At 37.3% G+C, this 12,011-nt stretch overlaps 1 protein-coding gene across 2 annotated transcripts in view; it reads left to right on the forward strand.

Moving 5' to 3' along the window:
• The first annotated feature begins 1,179 nt into the window (after positions 1-1,179).
• Positions 1,180-12,011, forward strand: part of LOC143406803 (solute carrier family 5 member 4) — a 46,053-nt gene continuing 35,221 nt past the window's right edge. The window contains exons 1-5 of one of the 2 annotated variants that reach the window (XM_076865678.1): positions 1,180-1,344; positions 2,047-2,118; positions 3,689-3,793; positions 5,583-5,642; positions 8,606-8,710. In XM_076865678.1, the coding sequence (XP_076721793.1) occupies positions 1,207-1,344; positions 2,047-2,118; positions 3,689-3,793; positions 5,583-5,642; positions 8,606-8,710 (480 nt within the window). In that variant the 5' untranslated portion in view covers positions 1,180-1,206. The remainder of the gene's footprint in view (positions 1,345-2,046; positions 2,119-3,688; positions 3,794-5,582; positions 5,643-8,605; positions 8,711-12,011) is intronic. The other variant, XM_076865668.1, reaches the window with a different exon arrangement.

Below are 12,011 nucleotides of genomic sequence, written 5' to 3' on the forward strand. Positions count from 1 at the left end.
CAAAATAAGTTTTTTTTTTTTTTTTTTGTACTGGAAATTGAATTCAGGGCCACTTAGCCACAGACCCACATCCCCAGCCCTTTTTTATGTTTTATTTAGAGACAGGGTCTTGTTAAATTGCTTAGGGCCTTGCTAAATTGCTGAAGCTGACTTTGAGCTTGTTATCTTCCTGCCTCAGCCTCCTGAGCTGCTGGAATTATAGGCCTGCACTACCACACTCGGCTCCCAGACCTTTATTATTTTCCCCCTTTCTTTATTTTAAACTGATTTATTTTTTTTGTTCTTTTTAGATATACATGACAATAATATATATTTTGATATATTAAACATATATGGAGTATAACTTTTCTAATTAGGATCCCATTCTTGTGCTTGTACATGATGTGGAATTTCACTGGTTGTGTACTCATATATGAACATAGGAAAGTTATTCATTCTATTGTGTTTTCTATTCCCATTCCTTTCTTCCCTTCATTCCCTTTTGTCTAATCCAATGAACTTCTATTCCTCCTTCTGTTAGACCATGACACAAAGAAAAGACCACTGACTCCAATTAAAATCAAATTAAAGCAAGCTTATTATTTCAACCGGCTGGGCTGCCTCTCCCACCAAAAACTGCGGGAACAAGATAGCCCCTCATCTTTCTTGCAGCCCAGTTTTATAGCCCAGAAAGTTATACAAAGTGGAGTTACAGATAACAAAACTCTGAGGAGCATAACACAAAGACTAGTTTACGTTTTTGCTGGCCCCGGCATCAGAATTTATGAAGGTCATTAGAGCCTCAGAGAGGGTTGTTATCTGGCCAGGGAAGGCCAAGATTTGTGGGGCATCACTAAAGTTTCAGAGAGGGCCATTAACTGGTCAGAGAGCCAGGCATGGGTGAGTTGAAGGCATGGGCGGGCATTCTAAACTAGTTCAGAATTTGCAGTAATTTATAGTAAAGCCGATATTATGTTTTTATGGCTTTGTGGCGAAATGGCTCCCAATTTTAAGAGAAAATCAGCCTGGGTCTGTCACTACCTAGGCTAGCATTGATCACTACAAGGCCAAGGTCTCAGAGCCTGGATTCAAAGGAGAGGTTTAAAGGTCCCCATGCCTAGGAACTCAATCTGATATCTTGCTCCACCTGCTGAGGCTGATCATTAACTCAGTGCTTACATAAAGAAAGGGGCTATCTTTGGGATAAGGACAGCATCGCCTGGAGCCATGGCCAGCAGCACATTAAGCCCCACTACCAAGGCTGAAAATCCAGAACTGCCTGCATTGTCAGGGCGCATCCAAAATGCTGCGGATATCTCTGTCATTGTTGTCTATTTCATTGTGGTGATGGCAGTTGGGCTGTGGGTATGTGGGATCCCAATGGGCTTCAGTTTGGGCACGAGGGTTGGGGGAAAATGTTTCAGGGTAGGAGAGTATGGCATGAAAAACTGAGATAATATTAACAGTTTTCACAAATGTCGTTTCTTTCTATTTGGATCATTCTTCTTGCATGTGATGTGTGACATAAATAATGCTTTTACTGAATTTTTTTTTCCTCTTAGCAACTCTGTAATTTGAACAATCAGCACTTGGAATTTCAGACTTATTTTGTTTGGCATCTCCAACATTTAGCATAATGAACAAAGATGTTATTTTTATTATATCATAATTATTTGATGTTTTTCACTTTCTGGCTTTGTGAGTTGGACACTTAATAATTCCTGTACATTTATGCTTTTGTTTTAGGAATGAGATTAAGGCTGCAAATTTCCTTTCAATCACAGTTGGAATAATACCTCATATTGTTTTCATAAATGAAATTAAACAGAGCAGCTGGGATAGAGTTGAGAAATATGAATTACTAAAGTTATCTCAATTCTCTTTATGAACCTATATTTTGAGGTCCTCCAAAAATTTTTGTTTTAACAGGGAACTGTTCCATGGAACTGTTTTTCTCTGCAGGAGTGCTGAAAACACTGTTGTCAGCACCCTGGCCAGAAGAGGGTCTCTGGGATCTTTTGTGCATCTGCAGTTCTTTTACCTTCATATGTCTTCTTTTCTGCTCAGGCGATGCTGAAGACCAACCGAGGCACTGTTGGAGGCTTTTTCCTGGCTGGTCGAGATATGTCCTGGTGGCCGGTAAGTGGGGCAGAGTTTCATGGAGATAAATTTCCTGTATTTGTGTTTAAGATTGAATAAAGAAAACAGTAGTAATATTGATCATTTCTGATGTGTTTTGGCTGTTTTCTTACATCTCTGGCCTCATGGTTGTGCGCAAAAAGATAGTGTCATCATTTATGTGAATGGGTTTAGTCTGGAGTTTAAGGACCCCCAATTCAGTTTTATCTCATATGCTTTACCCCTGATCCTCATCAAAAATCTTCTGCCTTACATTCTTACTGGTTCCAAGCATTCCTACATTTCTCCCAATCCTGAGCTAATGATGCTCTTCTTTTCTGAATTAGCCTCTCCTCTTTCAATTCTTATCTTACTCCCAGTTTAATTCACTCTTGCCCCGAATGCCTACTCCTTATGTTCTATGCACTTATTAATAGTGGATTCTGTTCCCTGTGATGGTGTCAATAGTGATGCATCTTTGACTCTTGACCTTTTGGGTACTCTTTCTGCATTTTGATGTGACCCCCGTCCCCTTAATCAGATTTCCATTTCAGCAGAGGCTTTATCTTTCCCTATGAACTTGGAGAGTGTCAGAACTGGTTGTAAGCAAGTGCTCAGTAAATTATTTTTCACAGATATGCTTACTCATGTAAACAGTATGAAAGGAAATAGAGATTGGGAAATGACCTGCCCAGGATTAACAAAACAGATCATTTATAAGCTGAAAATCAGTTTTTATTTGGGGTGTCCAATCAGACATTGCCTTCTTAGTATTGTTTTATGAAACATTCAAATCTCAATCAACGACATAATCATAAATCAGCTCAATCACTTCTCTGATCCTGAATATCTGAATAGAAGAAGTAATTTTACAGAGGTCTGAAAAGTTGGTAACATACATTTTGTTTGGACCTGACTGCTGTTAATCTATGCTCACTCAGAGGATTTCTCTTCATCTTTCAATCTTAAAAAGAGCAGATAATTCCAAGGAAAGATAGATGAATAAAAAGAAGGATGTGTGGCTGGAAGGATAGAGAGGAATTCCCTTCTAATAAACTTTGTGGTCCTTGTTGCTGATTCAAGAGGCAAGAATTGACAGGAAGTCTGGCAGTTCTTAACCAAGGGCATCTTCAACTTAGAGCTTTTAAATAGATGGATTAATGATCCCTTAAGGCAGGAGTAAAAAAGCTATTCTAAAAAAGGCCATATTTTAAGTAATTTATTGTTTATGGGTTATATATTGATTTCATATAAATTTGCTATTTTTAGCATAAAAGCACCAAAGGGGAATGTGTAAACCAGTAAGCATGGTTGCGTTCTGATAAAATTATATATGGGCACTGAAACTTAAGTTTCATATTCCACTTTTTGCAAAAATTTCTTTTTATTTTAACTATTTTATCCACTCAAAAATGAAACAAAAAAACATTTTTCACTTTATGGGTCATACAAAAAATAGTGCCCGTGGAACATAGATTGCTGACCCTTGCTCTAAGGAGTAGTGATAGAAACATGTCAACAGCTATCTGTTTTTAAGAAGTCTGATTTGGATCTTTTCATCCCAACCTTACCCTGTTCTCTTGCATTCCAGATGGGTGCCTCTCTCTTTGCCAGTAACATTGGCAGTGACCACTTTGTGGGCCTGGCTGGGTCAGCAGCAGCTTCAGGAATTGCTGTTGTAGTAGATGAATGGAATGTAAGTGACATCGTTGGCTTTTTTCTTTAAATCAAACCCATATCAAGATATTTTAATCAAACCCAAACCCCAGGTTTTTCAGGGAGTCTGTAGAAATTGTACTTCTCTCTGGTTTTGAAAAAATTTTAATTTTCCTCTCCTTAAGTTTTATTTAACTTTCAGCACCTCTGAAATCCCATTCTGCCAAGGGAATTCCAGTCACATTATTACTCACCTTTGAGATGTTTATCAAGCAGCTATTCCCACCACATATGTTGTTTCTATATGATTGGATCCCTTCTTTCACTTGACCACCACAATTTCCCTGTCACTTTTTTCTCTCTTTTCTAGACACTATGTATGAAGCCCCGAGCTGGATGCGAAGAACAAAAATATTGTAAAACAATGATCCCTTTTTGTAAGGCATACATTCCAGTTGAAGAAACAGGCATGCACTCACTACAGTGTAGAAAGTGTTAGGAGAGAAGAATTGACAGTGTATAATAGGGACGCATCCCTCATAGGAGATGGGTAGTACTTATACATGTCAGGGGAGCTTCTTGGCATAAATGCCAGAAGGATGAGTACAAATGGTCCAAGTGGGGCTAGATGGAGGCAGTAATGATAGAGTGAGAGGCAAATGATTTGAGAGATAGTAGGCAGAATCTATAAGACTTTGTGATTGAGTTCCTTTTGTGAATGGTTCTGTTGTTGCTGCACTGGTATAAGCCATGTCCCCTTAATCAGACCCTAAGTTCTTTAAAGACAGAGACAATGTCCTCTCTTCCACTCATACCACCCTACATCTAGCCCATGGCTGGGATATGTGGTAAATGTGCCATAAATACTTCTTGAGTAAACTGAGTTTGTTTTTGTTGTTCTTGTTCTTTTATCCTTTCTAGTATTTACATATACTTGTGCATGCATATTGGCCAGAGAAAGATGCTTGTGTTGAAGAAAGTTGTATCCTAGTGAAAGTTTAAACAGATCATCCATTGATGGCCTCAGAAAGTGACCTTAAGTCATCAAAAATGCCTTTGCCCCTCTCTTATTGAAAATTCTGCCCCTAATTTTATTTTAGTAATATCAGGGACTCCATTATGTACCCAGCATCCGGATACACTTTGTGGACAGAGTTTTGTTTTGATAGTGCTGTGGACTCTGCCTCTGGAGTCCTGTTCAGAGTGATCTATGGTCCAACTGGGTGTGATTATCAGGCTGCAGATAACTCAGGTGTTCCATTTTTAGTCTGTGACCTTAGGCATTGCTAATCTCTATGATACTCACTTCTCACCTCAGTAAGATAGGAATAACTGTGCTTATCATACCTGCCTTACCTGTTTGTGAGAGAGGCATAAATTATATATGCAAAACTCTTTGTGAACATTGCATATAATGGCTATATTATATTGCAATAAGTATTATACATATAGCAAAATGTCAAAGTCACTAGGAATATTCTTCTATCTCCAAATTCCTTTCTTATTATTTTGTTATTCAGTATATAATTTTGGCAATAATAAGAAATTTTGGCAAAAAGTGTATGATCTTCTAATAGTCAATCTGGACTCAGATCTCTTATTCTCTTTCTCTCTCTCTCTTTTTTTTTTTTACCACTAATCTTCACATTCTCAGCCTTAGAAAAGGAACTTCTGAGCCAAACAGATACAGGAAAGGAACACCCAGTTTACTGAGGATCATAATTATTTGAATGAGACAGGATCTAAGCAAACTTTTTTTCAGACTCAGAGACCATGACAATAAGCTACATAAGTCAAGCCTCTTTAACTTTACTCTTTGTTTCTTGTAGGCCATGTATATGGTGTTGATTCTAGGGTGGATCTTTGTCCCCATCTACATCAAGGGAGGGGTGAGTATCCTCCAGTGTTTAAGGTAAATCTCTCAGGTGTATCTTCAGATATTCTTTTTTTCATTCATTGTTTCTTTTCAACCATGAATTGGGTATTCAGTCTACTGCTAAGAACACACAGGTGACAAAAACCAAACTCCTTGCCTAGCAGGGCTCCCAGTGTAGAATGCAACTGCAACCAAGTAAGAAACCTGCATAATGACCACCACGGTAGAAGTCAGCCTGGTACAGGAAGCTGGGGTAACTCATGTGCTTTAAGGAAAGCTTCTCAGAAGTGACCTGACCTGAGACTAAAGGGATAAGGGTAACTTTTATAGGTAGAAAAATCAGGTCATGGATAGTCAGAGAAAACAATACATGGAAGCTAAAAATTCCTAAGCTTGGAGTATTTGCAGGTGAGGTTAATTTTTGGTTAAAATAGGGAGGGTGGTGGGAGATGGAGATCAGTCTATAGATGTAGGTGGCATTCCATTGTGAAAGGCTGATATGTATTTTAGAGTTAAAGACTGTGCCCTGTGTCTTCCTAGAAATGGGCAATGTAGGTTTCAGGAATTCAAGGGTCATGATCAGATTTATGTTTTAAGAATTTCTGTTCACACAACTAAGTGGACAATTTAATTGACAATAAAATTGAAGGGGAGATTCACGAAAGGAAGATATTTAAACCTGCTTCAGAGGCTGTAAGAAGGAAGCAGAAAGGAAGGGAAACTGCTTTGGGGGTAGGGGTGACAAGTGTGATTGTAGATAAGAGTTATGCAAAGATTGTATATAGAGAAGCATAAAGACAATTCTGAAGCTTGAAGCTTGAAGGACCTGAATGCATGAAGACACCATTAATGGAGCAGGTATATTTTTTCCAGAGGGAAGCCACATAGTGGATGATCAGGAGAACAATGAGTTCTCTTTGGACTTTAGGATTTGTGCCTTTAGGATTCCATTTTGGTTCATTTTGTGTTATTTAACAAAATTCCTCAGTCTAGGTACTTTATAAAGAAAAGAGGTTTATTTAGCTGACAATCCTTAGGGTTCAAGAGTCTGGTGATGGCATCTGCTTGGCTCTAGTGAAGATCTCTGATATGTCACAACATGGTGAAGAGGCAGAAATGGAAATGATTGCAAGCAGAAGGGGCTAAGCATGTGGGGTGAGCTTGCTTTGTAACTCAGTCCTTCAAGAAGTAACCCAATCCATTTATGAGGATCAATCAATTAATTCATTCATGAGACTGGAACTTTAACATATTAGCAATCCACTAGGTTCTACCTCTTAAAGATCCTACTACTTTAACACTACCACACTGGGGACAAAATTTCTAGCACATGGACCTTTGAGAGGTAAATCATAACCACACCATAGACTTCTCTCCCTAGCCCTTAAAGTTTTTGTCTGTCTTACAATGTGAAGTACATTAATTCCATGGGAATAGCCCCCAAGACAACTCATTCCAGCATCATCTTCAAAGTATAAGTCCAAAGTCTCATCTGAGACTCAAGGCAAACTTCTTCCAGTGCAAGCTTGTAAAATAAAATAGTCATTTACTTCCAAGATACAAAGTGGGACTGGGATAAGAAAAAGTATTCAAATTCCAAAAGGTAAAAATTGGTCAAAGGAAATAAATCACAGGTCCCAGCAATATAAAATCCAGCAGGTCAAACATTAAATACTTAGCCTCTAAATTGACCTCAGGAGAACTTGGGCAACACTGCTGCTGTGATTTTGCTAGATTCTGTTGTCCATAAGGTATCTTAGGGATTGGAGTTGAGTTTCTACAGCATTTCTAGGATGACATTGCATTTTGCTGTTCCCTTTACAGTTCTAGCGTACTGGTTGTGGCTCTACCCGTCATAGTCCCAGTGGAGACTCTGGTGTCTCCATCCTTGTGACCAACCTCTTCCCGGCTTCCTAGATTTTCCTTTGAAATCTGCCCCATTACTCTATAGTCCTTGTACTCTGTATGCCTGCAGAATTAGCACCATATGGTTGCCACCAAGACCCAATGTTTGCTTCCTTGTAGTGGCAGCATGAACTGTGTTGGTCCTAATTAAGCCACTTAATGTAGCAGGCTGTGTGGAAGTAGATTACTGAGGTGGCCCTGTGTAGCAAACCCATGGAGATGACACCAGGTCTAGTCCCTAAGACATTCTGTCCTCCTAAGCTTCTGGGCCTGTGATGGAAGGGGCAGCCTTGAAGATTTCTGAAATACTCCGGAGACCTTTTCCCCATTACCAGATACACAGCACCTGGCTCTCTTTTATCCATGCTAATATCTTAAGCAAGCAGTTGCTACACACATGCATACATCTTACACACTTTTTCTTCACTCTTTCTTTGGTCAGATTTTTAGTCCTGCTTCCCTTTTAATTATAAATTCGGCCTTTAGGTGATACCACTGATGTGATAAAAGATTACATATTTAATGTTGTACTTCGTAATGAAAACCATGAGTATTTCTCTAAATAGCAATTTTATGGTATTCTCTATGATTAAATAATCCCTAAAAATAAATACCCAAGTGCAAATTTGCAACTATTTCAATTATTTGTGCATTGTATAATCATAATTATTCATTATTTGCAAGTAATATTGTTTTTAATGGATTGCAACTTTATTGGTAAAAATAAAAATTACTTGTTGAATTGAGGGTCTACCAGGCATTTGGTGTTCTTGTAGGTACTTAATTAAACCCTTTACAGATGAGAAAACAGAGATTCAAAAATATTATCATTTGTCAGAGATCATAACACCCAGTAAATGTTGGGGCTGGAGGATTACCCAAGATGGTCTGCTACCAGAGCCTGTATTCATTCTGGTTTTGTCATCTTACCAAGGAAATGTGCCTTTCCTATCTCTGTATTCCCAAGGCACAATGTGCAGTATTTAACTGCCTATAGGTGCTTACCGAGTGTTGAACAATCTGAATGCAATAGGTCTGAAGATGAATTCCTGTTGAGGTTTGTCTTTGCAGGTGATGACCATGCCGGAATATCTCAGGAAGCGATTTGGAGGGAAGAGACTCCAGATCTACCTCTCTGTCTTGTCACTCTTCATCTGTGTGGCTGTGAGAATCTCTGTGAGTTCAGTGCCTTTGGGAATTTTAGCCTCAATAGTTTGCCTGATGGGACCAGAGTGAGATCAAAGAGTGGGAGGTATAGACTTTTGATAACTTTTTATGGGGTGGACCCAATTCCCTTAGGTCTCTCTACAGAGAATTAATTAGGAAAAGGGTGAGGTATAGACTCCCTGTATTTATAGACTACTAAATTTTGAGTCATGAATGTCTCATAAGTGTAAACATACCTTCTCAAGAAAATATGGAAAAAGTTTTATACAGAAAGAACAAAATGTTGGATTCAAGTAACACTGCTATCTAGCAATAAAGAAGAGGGCTTTTCTTGTCTGTTGCCTTTGATGCTGCATGATTTGAATCAAAGTCACAAATGAAGTTAAATAGAAATGAAAGACACAAATTCAATTTGGAAACTAAACAAATGTTTTATTGGGATGAAGCAGAACTGAGGCTTTTATAACAAAAAGGGGAAGGGTGAGTGCATAGCTCAGCATTCTTGGGAAACTGAAGTTCAGCATATTTGGAAATAAGCAAGGACTGAGTGAGCCCAGTGGTAGGAAACTGACTCAAATCAGAGTGGTTAAAAATTCTGCAGATCCATGGACATTTTCATGCTAAGGGCAGACTGGTCACTCTGTGAACTATCCAGGTCTGTAGGGATATTAAGGAAGTACCAGTTTTTCCATTTCCAGTTCTCGGTACTCTGTTTGTGAGCAACTTATCCCTGTAAGTAAGGTACTAAGGCCTCCAAAGGGATTTTTTTTGCTTTCTTTTTGACAATTCTGACTTTTATTTTATTGACAATAAACTTCTTATTCTTTCTCAGAGCCAGTCCAGGTTTAAATTTCCATTTTCAACCTTGATTATCACACACATGAACTAGAAGAAAAGTATATTATTATATTATTATGCTGACTTTTAAAATTTATCCTATTTTATCTAAGATCACTGCTGTAAAACTGGTGCCACAAATAAATGTTAAAAGAATTTAAGACCTTTTTTAAAAGTTACATTTTCTGAGTTATTCTCAGAAAATAAAGACGGGATTTGAAGATTCAGTAGCACTTGTAAAAAACAAAAAAGAAAAGAACCAATAAAAAATAAAAAACAAAGAAAGAATAATTCCTTTGCTCTTCATATATCGGTAACTAAAGAGATAATCTCATTAAATTTACAATTCAGATAGCTATCCCAATATTCATGAGAGAAAATGCTGACCTTCACTAATACTCTTCCATCAAGCTAAGTCAATGTTGCAATAAATTGCTTAGATTAGGTACCCTCCCCCCTTTTTTAACTAGCAAAATGTGGGCATCTCCTAGTATTTATTACATATTATTGAACTCAGTGTTAGGGTAACAAAGATTCCTGAGCAATGTGAATTTATCACATTGCTAAGGAGGTAAGAATTCAATACACAAAATAGTCTCTTATGATAATACATGTAAATATAAAAAAATACAAGCTGAACAAGAGTGTGTGGAAGAGTATAGGAATCATATTGTTCACATTCAGAAAAGGATATGGTCCCTGCTGGATGGAATTGAAAGTCATTTTATAGAGGGGCCATTTAAGTAATCTACAGAACAAAGAGGTTAGAAGAAGCAAAGGGAAGCAGAGGAGCCCATGGGTGTCAGGGGGCTTAGTGCTTGCTCTGTAAGTAGGTTGAATTACTAATCTTTCAGTTTTTCTCTGTCGCATATACTTCTTTATGGGTCTGAAGAGCAGCAACAGGTACTAGGCAGAATGACAGCAGCCAGAGGAGTCTCTGAGGGATACATATCCTAGAGTGGAGGGTTCCTTGTGGTGGAGGAGAAATGGAATGTTGTGTATGGTGCAGGCAATGTGTGTGTGTGTGTGTGTGTGTGTGTGTGTGTGCGCGCGCGCGTGCACGTGCGCCTACACGTGTATTTTATTGTGCAAGGTCTGTGGTGAGCTACAAAGAAACCACAACAGGAGTTCATTCTTGCCTGCAAGATTAGATTTTAAGCAATATTAATAATTATTAATCTTAGATATGATGATTTGTGTACTTTTATACTCTGATAACAGATTTTACACTGGTTACTTATTAAATGCATCACTATGAGGACTTAGGTTGAAGCAGTTTTCAGAGATCACTACAGTCCACATTGAAAAAAAAGGTCATCTTGTTTATTTATTCTCAACCTCCAATAACATAAATAAATAACACAAATAAATTGAGAATAAGTTTTAGGCACACTGTCTTTTAATTCCTAAGTATTTCAGTTTGCATTTACTGAAAACATTAATATTCTTTTAGAGAATTACACTGGGAATTTTCAAATCAGAACCCTAACTTTGATTCAAACTATTACCTAATCTGTTGATCTATTCAGATGTTGACAGTTGTTCCAGTCTTGTACTTTTTAGCAAAAGAAAATTCTAAAAATGTAACATCATAGTTCCTCTTTATAGTGAGAAATATTTTATGATCAATGTGAATGTAGTTAATATCCTTGAATTGCACCCTTAAAATAGTTCAAATGGCAAATTTTATGTCACATATATTTTACCATGATAATATAATTTCAAAATCACCAACCTAAAGACTTCTGTAAAATAGAAATAAAAAATAAAATAGAAATAAAAAAGAACTGTAAAATAGAAATAAAAATCAAGACATTATTAATAAGATAATTTGGGTTTAATAATTTTAATTGACATATAATAATTGTATCTGTTTATGGGGCACACTGATATTTTGATATATTTATATAATAATAATGTGTAATAGCATAATTATTATAGGCATCATTTAAAACATGTATTATTTCTTTGAGCTGCAAAAATTGAAAAACCTTTACTTGAAAAACACAATAAATTATTGTTGAATATGATTACTCTCCTGTGCTATAGGATACTAAAACTTATCCTTCCTATCTTTCTGCATTTTTTGTACTTAATCACCAGTCTCTGTCTACCCTCCTACCACTCTACCCTTCCAAGTTTTTTGGTAACCACTCTTCTACACTCTACTTCTATGACATCAACTTGTTTAGCTTCCACATATTAGTAAGAAAATTTGGTATTTGTCATTTTGTTCCTAGCTTACTGTGCTTAACCTGATGTCTTCCTGGTTCATCCAGGTTATTGCAAATGGCAGAATGTTAGTCTTTTTATAGTTGGATAATATTCCATTATGTATATATGTCACTTTTTTGATGGACACAATATCTTTATTTTATTTATTTATTTTTATGTGGTGCTGAGGATTGAACCTGTTACCTTACACGTGCTAGGTGAGTGCTCTACCACTAAGCCCACTGAACTACAACCTCAG

Source organism: Callospermophilus lateralis, chromosome 1 (assembly GCF_048772815.1).
Source record: "Callospermophilus lateralis isolate mCalLat2 chromosome 1, mCalLat2.hap1, whole genome shotgun sequence".
Taxonomy (NCBI): domain Eukaryota; kingdom Metazoa; phylum Chordata; class Mammalia; order Rodentia; family Sciuridae; genus Callospermophilus; species Callospermophilus lateralis.